Raw genomic sequence first — 20,587 nt, 5'->3', positions numbered from 1 at the left:
ACGCACAAATTCCCGATTAACCATGCTTGGTGTTACCTCAACATCCCCAAAACCTTGTTCCTGATGTCCATTGAATAAATTATCAAAGTAAGAACTCCATCTAGCCTTTATCTCGTTATCCTGAACCAGAATCTTGTCGTCCATATCTTTCACACACCTAACTCTCCCAATATCTCTCGTCTTTCGGTCTCTTATGCGAGCCAGTTTATAGATATCCTTCTCTCCTTCTCTCGTGTCCAACCTGGCATACACTTCTTGGTTAACTTTTGCCCTCGCATCCCGTACGGCCTTTTTAGCGGCTCGTCTAGCCTCCTTGTACTTTTCAAAGTTCTCATTACTCATGCATTTCCCCAGAACCTTATAGCATTCACGTTTAGTCTTTATCGCTTGTCTCACCACATCGTTCCACCAAGATGTGTCCTTACTTGATTGTCTATTCCCTTTAGATTCCCCTAACACCTCCCTCGCCAAATCCTTTACAACATGCTTCAATTTATCCAACGTTGCATCAATATCTTTCTCCTCGCAATCCGACCAAATATCGCTACTTCCAACCCTATCCAAAAACGCTTGTTGGTTTCCCCCTTGTAGCTTCCACCACCTGAACCGTGCCTCACGGATTATCTTTCTCTTCCTCAAGTCTCTCTTACCTCGAAAATCAAGAACCACTAATCTATGTTGTGTTGCGGCACTTTCCCCGGGTATGACCTTGCAATCGGTGTACTCTTTCCTCCACACATTCCTTACCAAAAGGAAGTCAATTTGACTAGCATTACCTCCACTTCTATAAGTCACCAAATGAGAATGTCTTTTCTCGAACCAAGTGTTCATTATACCCAAGTCATATGCCAAAGCAAAATCCAATATGTCACTTCCTGCTTCATTTCTCTCCTCGAACCCAAAACCCCCATGAATGTTCTCAAAGCCAACTCGACTAGTACCCACATGTCCATTGAGGTCACCACCAATGATCAATTTCTCTCCAATAGGGACTCGTTCTACAACCTCTTCCAAATCTTCCCAGAAGGCTTGTCGAAAAGAAGCATCCAAACCTACTTGAGGTGCGTAAGCACTTATAACCGTCACCACCTCATCTCCGACTACAAGCTTAATACTCATAATCCTATCACTCTTTCTCGATACTTCTTCCACATCATCAATGTAATCTTTATCAATGACAATACCCACTCCATTACGACTTTTGTCTTTACCCGTGTACCAAAGCTTATAACCCCAAGGCGCTATCACCCTTGCTTTATCTCCGACCCACTTTGTCCTCTGTAGAGACATTATATGCACTCTCCTCCTTTTCATAACCTCCCCTACCTTAGCTAATCTCCCTGTCAAAGAGCCAACATTCCAAGTACCAAACCGTAACCTACTACCCTTCCTAAAGTCATGTCCTGATTTCTTTACCCGCTCTTGGCCATGCTTCCTAGATCCAAACCTATTTGACACCACACCCATACTTCGAGGTGGCGCGCCGTTTTTGGGCGACGACCTAACAACCCTTGCATATTTTTCACTACACCCGGGTCTAGAAGATGTAGCGCACCCTTGCCTATTTGACACCACCCCTAGATGTAAAGATGGCGCGTCGCTTCCGAGCGACGACCTAGCAACCCTCACATACTTTTCACTACAACCCTCACATACCTTTGAACAATGAAACATTTGAAAAATTTAGTTATTACTTTAAATTTTTCAAGAATTTATCACATTATATTACTTGTTCATTATTACCCTAAAACTTTTATGTCTCCTAACAACAAATTCTAACTTTGCCACTGTTTTCTTAATAACCAAACTTCAAAATTTATTTGTCCATGATATGATATGTTTACTTTGATTGCATATTATTTGCACCATTTATATATATATCTCCACGTAAATATATACAGTACAAGTACTGAATTATGATGGTATAAAGTAAAGTTCATTAGATTCGAGTGCAATTTAAGATATTCATTATTATCCCTATTCCAATTATTATTTTTATATTTTTATTCTTTAATATAAATATTTTAATAATAAAACAAATATCTGTGACAGATCGAATAAAAATTCAATTAATTTATGTAATATTCAGATTAATTTATTGAGTCGATATTACTTTATTCCCTCAGCAAATCTCTCCTGTGACAGACATATCCATCACAAGTTTGCGACGGGTCAAGTACTACATACCCATGTGGGTAGATAAGACAAAACAGATTGTTATTCCCTAGACACTCTGCTTTTGTCTTATCTACATTCTACATGGATAATATTTGACCCGTCATAAGCTTGCGACGGATATATCCGTCATAAATGAAAATTTGTATTATTCACTAGCGTCATAAGAAAAGGAAGGATAAAGGAGAAAGAATTGGAAGAATTTTACCAAGCGTCTTCTCCGATGATTCATGTGTTGCCTATCAAAATGGTTAGGACAAATGCAAGACAAATGCAATATATATAATATAAACAATGCAATATTTTTGAAATTTTTCAATTTTTTTCAATTTTTAGGCATTTTGTATTTTTCTCAAATTAACAAGCAAATATATACAATTATAAACAATATGCACAAAGTGGATATTTCCCTCCCCACACTTGAGAGTTACATTGTCCTCAATGGAACAAAACATAGGGAGAGAAGGAAGAATAAATAACATATTTTTGTTGATTTTTTTGAATTTTCCAAAATGTAAGAACATGTTTTTGATTTTTTTTTTTTTGAATATTTGAAAATAAATAACATGTTTTTGGTATTTTTGAATGATGGAATTTCCTCCCCACACTTATTTATTTACATATTTCAAATGGAAATAAATGTGTGGAGGAAAGTTCGAAATAAAATACATGTTTTTTGAAGATTTTTTTGATTTTTTTCAAATTTTTAGTGGTTTTTGGTTAATGAATGTAATGCATGAATTATTCTATATGCTAAATTTAAATGACAATGCAAACTACACTACATGAATGCAAAGAGAGCTAATTTAGATTAACTCCTATTCGGTTAAGTAAACTAAATGCAAATGCAAGCAAAACATAAATAAAGCAAGGGAAGAGAATACTAACAATGTGGTGGTTCTTAAGGGACTCCACCAAACCTCTCATTCAAAATTTTGTTTCTTGAATTTCCAAGTAGCGTGATCCATGTCACTCAAGGCACGGAGTAATCGGTCAAATGCTCTATCAAAACCTTCAACTAGAAACAAGGAGTGCCAAGCTATAGCAAACCGCACCCGACCTCTTTTCCAACGCTTCTTCCCATTCTTCCTCTTACTCATCCTCTCGGTATTGTTTCGAGCATCCTCATGGTGACTAGGATCCTCCATTTCAATGTAGTAGCTAGAAGAAGAGACGGATGGAATCTCATAGACCTCATAGAATGAGGAAACATCCTCATGGTCATCAAGACAAGGAGAGTGGTGAAGAATGAGAGGTGAAGGAGTCAACTTCTCAACATTGAGGTTCATGATATCATCATTTTTATCCAAATTCTCTTGACTCTTCTTTTGACCCGAACTATTTCCATTGAGAGCCGCCTCCAAGGCATCAATTTGAGATTCCCAATCACTTGAAGAGTTATCCAACCAAGGTGCACCTTCAAAAGAGCTTAGAACAAATGAATCCGGAGAGTTCAAGAATGATTCAATCTCATTATTAATTTGGTCTTCAAATTCATCTTTTCTTGAATCATATTCACCCAAATCTTCCTTCACATCAACTCCCAACACATCATTAACTCCATCCCCCTCCTTGGTTTGACAAACTTCAAATGGGTCCAAATATGAAGGCTCAAGATTATGCTCATTCAAGCAATCTTCCAACAAATCCACTCTACAACAAGAGTCACTCATAGAAGGAGATTTCATGGAGTTTTCCAAGGAGAATTCTATCTTGTCATCACCAACTTGAAGAGATAGTTTGCCATTTTTCACATCAATCAAGACACCCCCCGTAGCTAGGCAAGGGCGCCCTAATATGATAGGAATGTTTGAATCTTCGGGGATATTCATCACATAAAAATCACAAGGAAATTCAAGTTTACCCACTTTGAGTGGGACATCTTTCACAAGGCCAATTGGATACCTCACCGATCTATCCGCAAGTTGCAAAGATACTCTTGTAGGTGAAAGTTCAAAACCCTTCAATTTCTTGAAGATATTGAGAGGCATGAGGCTAATGCTTGCCCCCAAGTCACATAAGGCTCTCTCAATATGAACGGTCCCAATTGTGCATGGTATGGAAAAACTACCCGGATCTTCAAGCTTTGGTGGCATCTTGTGCAATAGGATAGCACTACATTCTTGTGATAAATTGACCATGGTGCTTGGACCCAATGAATTTTTGTTGGAAATCAACTCCTTCAAGAATTTTCCATATGCGGGTATCTCCTTGATGGCATCAATAAAAGGCATGGTGATGTTCACACCTTTTATCATGTGCATGAATTTCCCATACTTTTGCTCAAGTTTTGCTCTTGCCAACCTTTGAGGGAAAGGGATTGGTGGCACATACGGTCTCACAACATGTTGCTTGGTTTCCTCAACAACCTTGGTGGGTTCATCAACTACCATGGGAGTCTCCACAACAACCTCTACAAGATCATCTTCAACCACTTTTGGTGCTTCAACCACAACTTCCGGTTTGCGACTCTTTTTCCTCTTTACGAACACCCGGTCTTCCAACTCCCTACCACTCCTCAAATGTATAACATTAATGCTCTTTGGGTTTTCCTCGGTTTTACCCGAAAACTTTCCATTTGAGGCTTGAAATTGACTTATTTGAGAAGCCAATTGAGAGATTTGAGTATCCGTCACTCTTTGGGAGGCTTGCATTTGTGTCCATAGTTGGTTGATAGAAGACGTGGCCTCCTCTTGCTTTTGGTTGGAATGAGTGATGAATTGGGTTTGAGAATTCATTAATTGCTCTATCATGAGCTCCATGTTTGATTTAGGTTGGGTGGATTGTTGAAAGGGTTGAGAAGTTTGTTGGAATGGTGGTCTTGGTTGAAAGGTGGGATTTTGCTTTTGGGCTTGGAAATTTGGTGTAAATTGTGGATTTTGTTGGAAAGTGGGGTTTTGGGCATTTTGTGAGCCATTGGAAAAAATTGGGTGGGCTCTCATTCCGGGATGGTATTGATTGTTGTTGAATGATTGTCTAACCGGAATTGATTCCCACACTCCATTCACTTGCTCCATACGATTTGCCTCTCCCATCATCAAAGGACATTCATTTGGTGGATGCCCTTGATCTCCACAAATCTCACAACAATACACTTGTGACCAATTTGATGAAGAGTTTCTTGAGGTGTTGCTTGAGTTCAACAAAGCAATTTGTTGCTTGAGTTCCTCTATCAATCCCTTAACTTCCACATTGTTTGTTGATTCCACATTGGACTTCCCTTTCCTCTTGTGGCGGTCATTATTCCAATGAAAAGTACGGGATGCCATCTCTTCTATAAGCTCCTTAGCCGTCTTGTGATCAATTTTGTCTAATGCCCCCTTTCCCGAGCCGGAATCTAGGTTCATTTTCATTTCATTGCTCAACCCCTCATAAAAGTTGTTGATCAACTCATCATCTCCGATCCCGTGGTGAGGACACAACCTTTGGAGTCCCTTATACCTTCCCCATGCCTCGTAAAGGGTCTCATCATCATGTTGGGTGAAGCCTTGGAGCTCACTCTTGATTCTTGCGGTCCTTTGTGGTGGGAAATACTTGTTCAAGAAGGCCTTGGAGACATCATTCCAAGTTCTAAATGAATCGGGCTCACAACTCTTCAACCATTCCTTAGCACTCCCCCTCAAGGAATAAGGAAAGAGCCTAAGGCGGATGGCATCCTCCGACACTCCACTTGCCTTGAACATGTCACAACTATCCAAGAATTCATTAAGATGTTCATTGGGGTTTTCGGTGGCTCCCCCTCCGAATTGGTTTCCTTGGACTAGTTGTAACAAAGTAGCCTTCACATCAAAGTTGTTGGCTTGAATAGGTGGTTTGACAATACTTGGGTTCACCACCTTCTTCGGAGCCAAATTATCCCTCATAGGAACCGCGACCATTGTTGCACTTTCCGAATTTTCAAATGGATTCTTAAAAACCACTACACACTCAAGTGAATAGATTAGCAAGATAGATGGCACACCAAGGTGTGCAAAAGCAACAATAACTTAGTCTAAACTAGAACGAAACAATTAATATCAAGCCAATACTCCCCGGCAACGGCGCCATTTTGATTAGCGGGGGGTTTGTCGCACTCCCCCGATCAAACAAATAACTCAACTAATGTAGTAGGGTAGTCGAGGTCGAATCCACAGGGAGCATGGGTGATTACTAATTGTCTATATTCTTATGCTTAGCTAAGTCAGGAATATTTGGATGAGGTTTAAAACTAAACAACTAAACTAAATAAAATAAAATGCAAATTAATAAAAGATGATAAATGAGTAAGAGAGGAATAAAGTTGTAATTCAAATAATTAAAAGGCCTAGAACTCGGTTCTCCCACAACAATTCGTAATTCCACATACTAATTCCCTAGGCTAATCACTCGGGTAGACAAGTAAGGAGGAGATGGCTCTAATTCGCCTAAGACCCCCCTCTCGGGTTCGAAGTAGGACACTAGCACTACCCACCAACCCCCCTCTCGGGTTCGAAGGTCGGAATCCTTAACTCAACACTCAACAACCCCAAAATCATGCACAATTCCGAGGAGGTCAAGAAATCGGTCAAGGTCATTAAGTACCCATCGTTTTCCGGGTCATCCCACTCCCTCTCTCAAGGGTCGATTTCAAACGCTAATTTAGAGGTGCCCTACCCGGTTCTCCCTTTCGGTCTCAACCTAGGTTAGCAATATGGTCGAATTCCGGGTATCCAAATCACAACCTAACCAACTTTCGTTGGTGGACAAGGGTCATAAATCGACACTACCCAAAAATCGGTCCATAAGTCAAGTCATTCCTCTAAACTACCCTCACCAATTTCCCCAAATAATTAGCCTTTATGAGATTCAATTAGTGAAATTACTTATGTCGGGTCAAACCGAGTCCTAGTAGAAGATTACTCACTAATCATGTTTCTTAAGACAAAAGAGACAATAAAGATGGATTCTTTAATCATGAACATGGTGGGAGAATAAATTCTACTACTAATCATGCAATTAATCAACAAAATTATGAGGAAAGACAAATTAATCTAAGATGGAAAGAGATTAATGCAAAAAGACACAAACTTTAACAATAGCAACTCAAAGATTCAATCTTTGAGAACAACAACAATGGAAAACAAAGAAAAGATTAAAGAGAGAGAATAACATCAATTAGACAACAAAAGAGGAGAATTCAAACATAAACAATTAAACAAAACTTAAAAGAAGGCAAATGTAAACTATTGAAATTAAAGAGAGAAATAAGAGTAAAGAATTATACCAATAATACTTTAACTTGAATTGATGGAATGAAGAACTTGGATAAACAAGAGATTAATTAAACTAATTAAGGAATGATTACAAATTTTATTGAAGAAATATTGAAAGGGAAATATTTAGGGTTCTACAATATTGAGAGAGAATGAGAGACTAGTCTAATTTCTAAGGTAAAGTAATGGGTGTTAAGTTGTGTAATCCCCCCCTTGTTCTATTCTAATGTGGTCTTTATATACCACTTTACTAATAATTCCACTACACCTAATAATAATAATAATAATATTAGTAATAGTCATGATACACTCACGCATCCCCCAAAGTAATTGAACAAAAAGTAGACAAAACAAGGAAAAAGGACGAGCAGGGGTTCTTTGCCGGTCCACCGGCCGCCGGCCGTGTCACCGGCAGCGAGGCCATTGAGAAAAGAGCAGAAAAAAAGTGGGATGTGTGTTCTGCCGGTCAGTCGACCGCCGGGGCACCGGTAGAGAAGACAAAGTTGATGCGAGTTTGTTGATTGTGGTGCGTTGTGCCGGCTAGACGGCTGCCGGTCCCTATACCGGCAGCGAGGACTTCACAAAAAAGAGAACAAATTGGTGTGTTTTGCCGGTTAAGGGAGTCGGCTGCCGGTTGACCGGCAAGGCAAAGCTTCATCAGTTTTCATCGATTTGAGTGGGCCAACATTCTTCATTCTCGTCTTCAATTCTGTTGTTGCTTTGATTCCGAGTTCATACCCGATGATGCGAGTTGATGATGATGCGGGTACGGATGGTGACTGAAGTCGTGGTGGTATGGTGGAAATGATGGTGGTGAAGTGTTGCAGGCAGGGAACAACAATGGTGATGGGCCAAAAATGGTGAAGGTGATAAATGATGGTTATGGTGTTTGTCGGGGTGCTGTTAATGGAGATGGTGATTAATGGTGATGGGGTAGTATGGTGAATGGTGGCTTATGCGGATGGTAATGGAGGTTGGAGGTGATGAAGGTTGAATGGAGGATGGTAATGGAGGTTGGATGGTTATGGTGAAATGGAGAAGCAGGGGAAAAAGACGCATGATGATGGTGATGAAGATGATAGCTCATTTGCATGAGTAACTAAGTTGACTTGGTAAATGAAGATGATGATGGCTTTTTGTCAACTTGGTTAATTTGCTCTTATCACTTGATCCGTTTTGGCGTTTTGCAGCTTTTAGACTTGTTTTGACCCGACTTGATTTATTGTAAATCGAATCTCCTTTTTATTAGTTCGTGTTACCTACAAATTATTATAATAAAATAATATTAATAATAATATTAAATAAATATCCGACTAATTAATGAATATAACAACGACGACTAATTATTATAAATAGTAAATTAAATGAGCTATTTAATCATATAAGCACACAAAATCGAGTCGTAATAAGATATAAATGCGGGGTAAAATACAACTAAAATGCTACTTATCACTAGTGTACCTACTATAAAACGGGCACTACCGGCATATAAGTGCATCCTTCAATACACACACAACAAATAATTTAAATAATACCACAAAAATAAACCATGAAATCCCTTATACACGACCCTTCAATCGTTACAATAATATTAGCTTTTGCATGCATAATTTTCGTAACCCTAAAACGTTACATGCAAAACACAAAATATAAACAGCCTCCTAAAGCTGGTGGTTCATGGCCTATAATCGGTCACCTTCCACTTCTACACCCTTCTAAATTGCCACACAAAGTCTTAGGCACCATGGCCGATAAATACGGTCCGATTTTCACAATAAATCTCGGTGTACACGAAGCCGTGGTGATTAGCTCATCCGAAATGGCTAAGGAGTGTTTATTAACAAATGATAAAGCCGCGTCAGGACGTCCAAAATCCATAGCAATTGAGTTAATGTCTTATAATTATGCCATTTTCGGGTTTAGCCCTTATGGATCGTATTGGCGTACTATGCGTAAAATAGTACTGCTCGAGTTACTCTCGAACTATCGAGTGTCCATGCTTTTCTATGTTTGGAAATCGGAAATTAATATGTTAATGAAAAATATGTATGACACGTGGAAAGACAAAAAGAATAGTTCGGAATATGTTACAGTCGATATGAAACAATTGTTTGGGGATTTCGCATTGAAAACAATGCTTAGGATTATTTCTAGCAAACAATTGGGTGTAAATAGTGAGGAATCGCTACGATTTAAAAAAGCGATTAGGCGATTCTTTGAGTATGTAGGAAGTTTTGTGATCGGAGACGCGCTTCCGTTTTTGAGATGGTTAGATTTGGGAGGAAAAGAGAAGGACATGAAAAGGGTATTTAAGGATCTTGATGATATTATTGAAGGATGGCTTCAAGAACATAAGGAAAATAGGTACAATAATGAGAATAATGAGAATAATAAAAGTAAGCAAAGTCAAGATTTTATGGATGTCATGCTTTCAATTCTTGACCATGATGCTACTAAGGATTGCAACTATGATGCTGATACTATCAACAAGGCTACTTGTCTGGTAAAGTCTTTTTAACTATGTTTCTCTGACTCATTTAGAAGTATTATCTGATATATATATATAGGTATATGTAAAAGAATTGAAATTGTTATCTGAATGAAAAATACGTATATTTTAGCTCAAAATGAGGCGTATTGTCCAAGGATCATACATTCATACTCATACCCTAATACGGTCACATCTATGTCCAAGTATCGAGTATTGAACACAGGTACACTATAAAGTTGAAGAGTTAGAGTAACTACCTTGTGAGATATGATATTTTATAGAATTTTTTGGTTATTTAGCGTTAATGAGCAAAATAATTAGGTAATAAGTGTTCATTTGAAATTATTTGGGTCCATAGTGTCCACGTGATCACTTTTTATTTTTTTCCAATTTTTATATGAAACCGCTAAGAAACTTAGCGGCTTCACTTAGTTTTTTTTTATATATAAAAGGCAAAACCGCTAGGAATCTTAGCGGCTTATCATATCAGTACGGTCATTTTGTAGGGTAGCTAATGAAAGTTGTTGGAAACTTTGTGATAAGCCGCTGAACTTCTCAGCGGCCTTGCTCTTCAATTTTTTTTTTTTTTTTTTATAAATAAAACAGATACAAATATTTGGACGATGACATTTTGTAAAGCCGCTAAGTTTCTTAGCGGTTTTATATAAAAATTAGAAAATAAAATAAAAAGTGATGACGTGGACACTATAGATCCAAATAGTTTCAAGTGAACCCTTATTACCTAATTATTTTGCTAATTAACACTCATTAACCAAAAAATTCTATTTTATACATATAATGTGAGAAATTCATGCAAGTATGCAACACAAAATCGGTGAACATGACTTACATGCATGTAATGAGATTTGTTCGGTCAACAAATCATATGTGTAACTAAAAAACTTTATGCATGTGTACATATAAAATTATAAACCCATTAAAAATTTGTGAAGGATTAATATATATTGATATCAAAATATCTTGTCTCATGCTAATTTTATTGTTTTATGCAATAATGTTGAATACACACTAATTTGCCAAAAGAGTAATTTAGGCTAGAAGGGTAAAATTTAGATAATGGTTTATAAAATAAAATAAAACAGCGAATTCTGTATACAGAGTGTAAGGCTCTATTATTTTCTATTATAATGAACAGAAATGAACTGAATTGAATGGAATTAAGCTGAAATGAAATTAAATGGAGTTGAGCTCAAGTGAATGAAGCTGAACTAAGTGTTAATTTGGTGTAAAGATGAACTAAAATCACATTGACTGAAACTAAACTGAATTGAGCTGAGCTGAAATAAATAAAGTCATAAAGAACGGGGCTAACTCTACCTTTTTGGAAGAAAGATATTCAACTGATAAATAGTTTGAGATAGCCAAAAAAAAACACTAAAATATTGTAATTTAGGACATTATTAGTAATTAAAAAGCAACGCTCAGTACACCAAAGTCAAAGATTAGTGACAATTTTTCTTCATTGATTAGAAATCAAGATAATACTTAACTTACAAAATCACTTTGTTTAGACGATGATCGCAGGAGGAACAGATACAAGTACAGTATCATTAATATGGGCATTCTCATTGTTGATGAACAACCCTCGAGTTCTAAAAACGGCTAAAGATGAGCTAAACTTAGTAGTCGGAAAAGAAAGACAAGTTTCCGAGGATGACATTCCTAATCTCAAATACCTTCAAGCAATTGTAAAAGAAACTTTAAGGCTATACCCACCGGCTCCACTAATGGGTCCTCGAGAATTCATAGAAGACTGCACAGTTAACGGCTACCACATCAAAAGAGGCACACAACTTATTGTGAACTTGTCAAAGATATTCACAAATCCGAAAAACTGGGAAGATCCATTAGAGTTTCAGCCTGAGAGATTCTTGACTACTCACAAAGATATCGATGTAAAAGGGCAACATTTTGAATTGTTTCCTTTTGGGGCCGGTAGAAGAATATGTCCCGGGATATCGTTTGGTCTACAAGTGGTGCATTTAACCTTGGCTAGTGTGTTGCATGGATTTGAGTATGCAAGTCCTAATGATGCACTAATTGATATGAATGAGAGCTTTGGATTGACAAATGTGAAGAGTAATCCACTAAATATTCTCATTAAACCAAGTCTATTGTCTGGATTTTATGTTAATTAATTGTTGCAGGTTGATGTTAATGTTGCTAGTTACTTATATAATTTTATGGTATAACCCAACCTAATAAATAAAATACTTATATAATGGAGGGAGTATTTTTCTAGACTAGGTTATCTCGTTAGCTACTTTGTACTCTTGTATAAATACATTATTTATTAGTTCAATAAAACTTAAGCAATTACAAAACTTATATAACTCGCCTGTTAATTTGGTCCTTAACTTGTGGCCATTTTCATACCACATTGATAAAATCAAAGATTTTTTCAAAAAAGAAAAAATATTTAGTGATAGACTAAAAATTAGAGAGGAGAGTGAAACATAGGGAAAAAACTATCGTAAACTGACTCAATTAATATCAAAGTAAACGAGGCTCTTAAATAGCCATTACAACCTAAACTACCAAAGCTATAACTATGGAAACATGGGCTCCCACGTACTTAGTGCATAATTACCAACAACTACACGATCCTAATTACTAGAGCTCCACTATTAGTTAACTACGGAGTAATTCTTAGGAGAAATCATAGCTAACAACTTTGATTAATTTTGGATCATAGAAATCCGACATTTAGTGGATCTTTTTTTTCTTTTTTTCCCCTTGTATTCCCAGTTTCCCACTAGTCTTTGACTAAATGGCCGGTAGATAATTCTTTGATGGATGGCTTGCTAACGACAATTCAAACGACTTGTGTAGTTGTGACTTGTGTGAGGGATGTTCAATCAATTACTCCCTCTTAGTCGACATACAGTTCCCTCTTTCCTTTTTTTTTTTTTTTTTTTCATATTGGTCGGGTTTTATTAACTCTTTTCTTGTTTAAAAATATTTTATATGGTACAAATTTAATTTTATGTGGAATATGATGTTTTATGTAGTATAAATTCATTTTCTTAATTTTTGTGTCAAAAAAAAAGAAACAAAACAACGACTAAGATCAGAGAAAGTATTTATTTTGGTGTGAATCTTCGCAAAAAGCCAAAAACTATTCAAAGAATATCCTATCAGTCAAATGTCGCGGTTTTTCGTCCACTTTTTTTTGTCTAACGGAGCGTGCACTTAGTCGCATTACAATAGAAGGAAGAATGGATTCAAACCTGAGACATATGTCCACAATACCTCTGTCTTAACCACCACACTAAAACATTTTTGGTTTTTCGTTCACTTGTTAGGAGCAAGATCTTCTTCATTTTTTCTCTCCATGTGTCACGGATGAGGCTGATTTCGGTATTACCCTAATTAAAATAATGAAATAATAATTAATCATATAAATATTTAACAGCGAAAAATTTACGCAATATCCTTAAGGTGTGACTTTATGCACAAAATACCTAATTTGTTTATTCGGAAAACTCTAAAAGGCCATAATTCGTGTTTACAAATTCAGAAAATAACGATTTAGTTTTAAATCGATCGTCTTTCCGAATACTACGATTTAAAAAAATGTTGTATTTGAATCTTGTGGCTATGAGTTTTTGTATAAGTTTTTTTTTTTTTACTAAACAAACTTTGAATAACCATATAAACATTTAACAATGTTAGCACATTATATATGGAAGCACATAATAATAAGAATCTAGATAGTTTATTGTAATTTTCATACTTATGGCCTTATGGAGTTATTGGTTATAACTTATAAGAAGAATTTCTTTCTTTGTTAATTAAACTATACAAAATAAAAGACTGCATACATTCGATATACCCTTCGTTTGATTTAGGCCCGCAAAAAAACTAATGTTCTTTGTCAATTACCGAGTCATGTTAAGGTCAGATTAAGTTAGATTTAACTTGTGTCATTGAGTTTAATGCTTTTATGTAAACGCCAAATAAATCATTTCATAGTAGTTTTATTAAGAATGTACGAGTACCAATCGTTGGTTGGCGATGGTAGCGTAGGTAATATTTTTGCAGTAGGAGGTCATGGATCGATCCCCCACAACTGCGATTGGGAGGGGTTTAAATACCGTAATCCTTGGACACGCCCCGAAATCCGGATTAGTCGGCCCAATGTGGTTCGGATTACCGGATGGTTTAGACCAAAAAAAATTAAGAATGTACGAGTAATATTATTGTCTATTACTCTCATAAAATTAAGTAAGTGTAAACTATTTATGAAGACGAAAAGAATATATGATTTAAGTCAACATTTAGATACTGATTTATATACGTGGTTGATATTGATTCATCGAGTCAATATTTGTCCTATTACAAAGTCCACTCTAGCTAGTTCTATAAAAGAAACAGTAGTGCGCTCAATACATACATTAAAAATAAAGATCAACACAAAAAAAACAAAGTCATCATATTTTTAAGAATCAATCTAATTTTCTTACCTTATACATAAAAAACAAAATAATCCATGGATTCCCATATTATTTACGACTCTTCAAATATCAACGTGATATTAATAGCTTTTGTATGCATAGTTCTCATAATGGCCATTCAAGGTTGCTCCATTCGGGTGCGTTTTGGACAAAATCGGAGGGCAGGGAACGGAGGAAAATGGAGGGAAACTAATAACTTTAGTTTGGATAACAAATAACAGAGGAGAAAAAAGGAGGGAAACATGTGGAGGGGTCACTTTCCCTCCTGTAAGACAAATCAAAATCTCTCCAAATTAAGAAAAATTTGAAAAAAATTATATTCAAATTCAAATACAAGCATCCCATTTCTCCACCCTTTCCTTTTCCTTCCCTTCTCCCCTTCCCCCTCCCCTCCCCTCCCTTCCCCACCTATTTTTAAGGTCGTCGTGTCACTTTTCCCTCCATTAATCATTCATGGGACCGCCATCTATAATTCATCGATTATAAGCTTAAAAAATGATTCATTTCTTAAATATTAGCATGAAAGTTATTATTTAATCAATATATATCGGTGCCTCTCTTTGGATGAGATTTGTGTTTCAGCCTCTATTTCCGAGTTTTTGTCATCTATTTCTTCCTAGGGTTTTGTTCTATTAGAGTCATAGGCAAGAGTAATTTGTTAATGGTTTCGAACGTCTTTTCAATGGATACATGTTTCTCGTCAGCAGTCTTTGGTGCCATTAGTAAGTAATTTCTCTCATACATTAAATCAAACATATGATCTCCTCAAAAGGAGCTCCATGAAGATGGTGATACGAGGATGTGCTGAATTGTCTTATCATAGTTTGAGATCCTTAATTTTACAAGGAAAATTTATTCTTTGGCTTCTATTAGACTGTTTTCAATTTTTTATATTCTTTGGGTTCTAAAAGATGTTGAAATACCAATTGTACCCCTTGAATTAAAGGTAATGGGTACACATATCATTGAAATGAAGATAATGGTAGCTAAATTATTTAAGGGCAATATTAGAGGTTTACAAATTTTCCACCCTAAATTTAGATAGGGGACAATAAAATAGGATGGATGGAGTACAAGCGAGCAAATCACAAAATATAAACCACCTCTTAAAGCTGGAGGTTGTTGGCCTATAATCGGTCACCTTCCACTCCTACACCCTTCTAAATTGCCACACAAAGTCTTAGGCACCATGACCGATAAATATGGTCCGATTTTCGCAATAATATGGGTGTACATGAAGCCGTGGTGATTAGCTCGCCGGAAATGGCTAAGGAGTGTCTATTAACAAACGATAAAGCTGCGTCCGGACGTCCAAAATCCATAGCAACTGAATTATTGACTTACAATCATGCCATGTTCGGGTTTAGCCCTTATGGGTCGTACTGGCGTACTATGCGTAAAAGAAAAACTAAAACATGCGTAAAATAGTACGCCAGTACTATTTGATACATAAATATCATATTTGATACATAAATATCACACGTTATACATTAAAAATTAAAAATTATATAAAATTATATTCACATCATTTTGAACAAATATTAATTATTTTGGAACATAAAGTATCTTGAAATTATATAATTTGAGAACTTAATGCTGATTATTGCATTATACAAATAAATTTTATTTTAATTAATATGATATTTGATCAGTCACAATTTATTTATAAAACGTTGATCATGCATAATTAATTATCACTTATTAGTTTTAGTTAAAAATTGTTTGTATTTTATTTTAAAACATTGAAGTTAAGCCTAAAAAAAATAAATTTATTTATATTAATAAGTAAAAATATTAAAAGTCATATACGAATTATATTATTTTTCTTCAATTATAATAATAAAATTTTAAAATAGGTTATATGCTTCGCGGAGAATACTACCTAACATACCATTATATCTAGGGCAATACTCAAATTGTGTATGTACGACAAGATAACATCATCTCATTTTCCTTTATTTTTTCTTGTTCCTTACAAATATAGCACATACTCCATATATAATACATAAAATACATTGCTTTCAAAAAAAAAAAAAAAATACATAAAATACACAAAATAAAAATATAGATGCAAAAGTGGAGCACTAATGCAAAAACACAAGAACAAACTTTTCCTATACAAAAAATGGAGCGTACCATAAAATTATATATAAGTATCATATTCATCTATTTAACATCTGCACGTAACTAGCAACATCAACTATAATCAATTAGCATAAAATTCAGACGATAAACTTGGTTTAATGAGAATATTAACCGGATTAGTCTTCACATTTGTCAATCCAAAACTCTCATTCATATCAATTGGCGTATCATTAGGATTCGCATACTCAAATCCATGCAACACACTAGCCAAGGTTAAATGCACCACTTGTAGAGCAAACGATATTCCGGGACATATTCTTCTACCGGCCCCAAAAGGAAACAACTCAAAATGTTGCCCTTTTACATCAATATCCTTGTGAGTAGTCAAGAACCTCTCAGGTCGAAACTCTGTTGGATCTTCCCAGTGTTTCGGATCTGTGAATATCTTTGATAAGTTCACGATAAGTTGCGTGCCTTTTTTGATATAGTAGCCGTTAATTGTGCAGTCTTCGATGAATTCTCGAGGACCCATTAGTGGGCCCGGTGGATATAGTCTAAAAGTCTCTTTTACTATTGCTTGGAGGTATTTGAGCTTAGGAATGTCATCTTCGGACACTTGCCTTTCTTTTCCGACTAATAAGTTTAGCTCATCTTTAGCCTTATTTAAAGCTTGAGGGTTGTTCATCAACAATGAATATGCCCATGTTAAAGTAACTGGACTTGTATCAGTTCCTCCTGTGATCATCGCCTAAACAAAGTTGTTTTGATAGGTTAATTATTTTCTCCATCCGTTCTGATCTATTTTTTACGTTTGATTTTTACACAAAAAGCAACATGCACATTGAATGAAAAAATTTGAAACATAAATAAGTAAATGAGACATCTAAAGAAGAAAAATATAAAAAATCAATTGGGACCTAGGTACCAAGGGAGTATCAATGCTATATATGTTTATATTTTGATTTATTCACATAGTATGTTTATATTTTGAGCCCATGTTAAGATGACAATTAATGAAGAATTTACAAAAATATGTCATGAGAAATTGAAATATAAACTCACGATTATCATACTTATAGAATTAATGTTGCAAATCCTTCTTTAATTACAACCACATGGAGTTTATATAGACCACTTTTATAAAGATGTCGAGTTAGCTTAAAGTTATTGAGCTCCTTTACAAGGTTACTAAGCTAAAATTAACCCAATAGCTATGTGAATAAGATCAATAACTTTGTAAAAGAGCTTTGCTAACTTTAAAAAAAAAAAAAAATAGCTCAACAACATAATCTAGTTGTAATTTTAAGTTTATAACCGGTTGTAGAATTAATTTAATTGTTTAATGACAAAGTTATGTAACTTCGATAAATCAATATAATTAGTATGATAGTAGCTCATTTTTTCTTCTACTTAATTGATGACATGTAGACAATAATGCAATTTTATGCTCAAATTACTTATAAATTAAAGACCTTTTTAATATAGAAAGATTTGTGATAAATAAATGAGACGTTTAAAAATAAAATAAACAAACAAATAATCGGAATGATTTGAGTATTTGCTTGAATTTTGTGGCTACACATAACCTCTTTGCCAACACAAACTCTTGTGCAGTTGGGTGTGTATGTGTGCAAGTGTGTTACCTGGTTAGTATGGTAGTACCTCATTTTTTTTTGTTGCTTGGCAAGTCATTTTAGATATTTTATTTGAACAAAGTAATTTATTTGACCAAAATTTCAGTTACCTTAATTTTTTATAAGTATTTTGTAAATGGAAAATAGCCTGGTCAATCAAATAAACTATCTGAAATGAAATACTACCCCCGGTAACATTTGAGAAATAAAATACCTAATCTTATTTCATCTTTCCTTTTTACCTAAAATATTAATTCATTGTCATATCCTTTTACGTAATTTTACCAAAATCATCTATTTTTTATAAGTATTTTGTAAATAGCCTGGTCAATCAAATACCTTTTTAAGTCCAATTATCTTTTCAAGTTTTGGCTATCTTTTCAGCTAATTTTATCAAACACATACAACCTACGAATTAAAACATAGAGACTTCAATTCTGAGAGACGAAAAGTTCTAAGAGACGGTTTCTTAATAAATTATTGACAGACGGAGTTAAAATAGGGAATACCAGACAAGTAGCCTTGTTGATAGTATCAGCATCAAAGTTACAATCCTTAGTAGCATCATGGTCAAGTACAGAAAGCATGACATCCATAAAATCTTGATTATCTTGCTTATTACTTTTATTATTTTCCTTATGTTCTTGAAGCCATCCTTCAATAATATCATCAAGATCTTTAAATACCCTTTTCATGTCCTTCTCTTTTCCTCCTAAATCCAACCATCTCAAAAACGGAATCGCGTCTCCGATTATGAAACCTCCCACATACTTAAAGAACCCCTTTATCGCTTTTTGAAATCGTAGCGATTCATCACTGTTTACACTCAATTGTTTACCCGAAATAATCCTAATCATTGTTTTATACGTAAAGTTCCCGAATAATTGTTTCATATCGACTGTAACATATTCCGAACTATTTTTATTCTTTTCTTTATTCCACGTATCATACATTTTTTTCATTAACGTATCAATTTCCGATTTCCAAACATACGAAAGCATGGACACTCGATAATTCGAGAGTAACTCGAGCACTACTATTTTACGCATAGTACGCCAATACGATCCATACGGGCTAAACCCGAAAATCGCATAATTATAAGACATTAATTCAGTAGCTATGGATTTTGGACGTGATGCCACAGCCTTATCGTGTGTTAATAGACACTCCTTAGCCATTTCCGACGAGCTAATCACTACAGCTTCGTGTACACCGAGATTTATTGCAAAAATCGGACCGTATTTATCAGCCATGGTGCCTAAGACTTTGTGTGGCAATTTGGAAGGATCTAGGAGTGGAAGGTGACCGATTATAGGCCATGAACCACCAGCTTTAGGAGGTTGTTTATATTTTGTGCTTTGCATGTAATAATGTTTTAGGGTTACGTAAATTATGCATGCAAAAGCTAATAATATTGCAACGATTGAAGGGATTTCCATGTTTTTTTGTTTTTGTTTTTTTGAGGAAAGTTTTTTTTTTTTTTTTTTTTTTAATGTATTTGTAAGAACGTACTATTGTCTGTTTTATAGAAGAATTAGCTAGAGTAGACTTTGGAATAAGACAAATATTGACCTGAAAAATCAATATGAAATACGAGTATCTAAATTGATTAAGGACTCTTAAAAAAATAACTTGAATTGCACTCTAACAATGTTTCAACGTCATTCGAATCAAAATTTAAATGTTAGCTAATTACTCCATTTGTCGCAATCACTTGTTTATCTTTTTATTTATTTATTGAATAAGGGGTATTTATGGGGTGCATCTAGTATATCTATCCGATTGTGAGAGGATTATTCAAGTTATTAAGATGAAGATTTGTTGCATTTATGCCTTGAACCTGTTAGTCGTTGTTTCGAATGACTATGACGGGGTCTCGCTATCCATTATCTGTATTGGCTAGGGTTATGTCTTAGGTCTTTCTAGGTCATTTTGTATTGGTACTTAGAGAGTACTCTGTATTATATAAACTCTCTACGTCTCACCCTATCAGTTATGTATATCATAAAAATTTAAATCTGAATTCGAAATCTATATAAACTTCTCAATAGCAATAAAACATTCTTCACTTCTGCCATGTGGACGACGTAGATAACACACACTTAGTGAGCCACGTAAATTTATGTGTGTTGATTTGTTTATCGTTCTTTATTTATCTTTCTCCCATCTGTTACAACACTAACCAATCCAAAGAATATACGGAGTATATATTACTCTATATATAATCCTCTATTTACTAAAAGAATAGGTGAAACTCTCATTTTCCCGCCTAAATCATATTTCCTAAAATAAAGCGTAGTATTTTTAGAATATAATAAATTTAATATTTAAAACATTCTATATTATTTCACATTCTACATAAATTTATCTCCATTATTATATGATATAAAAACTGTATACTTTTTTTTTAAAATAATTGTACGATGAAATTTCATTGACTTTTAATGATAGAAGTTGCACAAAAAAATGTTAATAGTAAAAATATTATAAAAA

General features: G+C 34.9%; 2 protein-coding genes and 1 non-coding gene across 3 annotated transcripts; 2 read left to right on the top strand and 1 right to left on the bottom strand.

The window, feature by feature from the left end:
- Positions 1 to 5,577: 5,577 nt before the first annotated feature.
- LOC141609773 (small nucleolar RNA R71) lies at positions 5,578 to 5,684 on the top strand. Its single transcript, XR_012527684.1, has one exon. It is a non-coding gene; the product is annotated as a small nucleolar RNA R71 (small nucleolar RNA).
- Positions 5,685 to 8,938: 3,254 nt separating this feature from the next.
- Positions 8,939 to 12,077, top strand: LOC141607025 (cytochrome P450 CYP82D47-like). Its single transcript, XM_074426402.1, has 2 exons — positions 8,939 to 9,909; positions 11,430 to 12,077. The coding sequence occupies exons 1-2, from the start codon at positions 9,151 to 9,153 to the stop codon at positions 12,054 to 12,056; spliced, it is 1,386 nt and encodes a 461-aa protein (XP_074282503.1). The 5' UTR covers positions 8,939 to 9,150; the 3' UTR covers positions 12,057 to 12,077.
- Positions 12,078 to 16,354: 4,277 nt separating this feature from the next.
- Positions 16,355 to 19,562, bottom strand: LOC141607024 (cytochrome P450 CYP82D47-like). The gene is made up of 2 exons (XM_074426401.1): positions 18,604 to 19,562; positions 16,355 to 17,208 (listed from the first exon to the last, which is right to left on the bottom strand). The coding sequence occupies exons 1-2, from the start codon at positions 19,531 to 19,533 to the stop codon at positions 16,582 to 16,584; spliced, it is 1,557 nt and encodes a 518-aa protein (XP_074282502.1). The 5' UTR covers positions 19,534 to 19,562; the 3' UTR covers positions 16,355 to 16,581.
- Positions 19,563 to 20,587: the final 1,025 nt, after the last annotated feature.

The sequence above is a fragment of the Silene latifolia genome, chromosome 10 (assembly GCF_048544455.1).
Source record: "Silene latifolia isolate original U9 population chromosome 10, ASM4854445v1, whole genome shotgun sequence".
NCBI classification, from domain to species: domain Eukaryota; kingdom Viridiplantae; phylum Streptophyta; class Magnoliopsida; order Caryophyllales; family Caryophyllaceae; genus Silene; species Silene latifolia.
The sequence above is the reverse complement of the archived record's forward strand: the minus strand, read 5'-3'. Positions and strand labels throughout refer to the sequence as shown.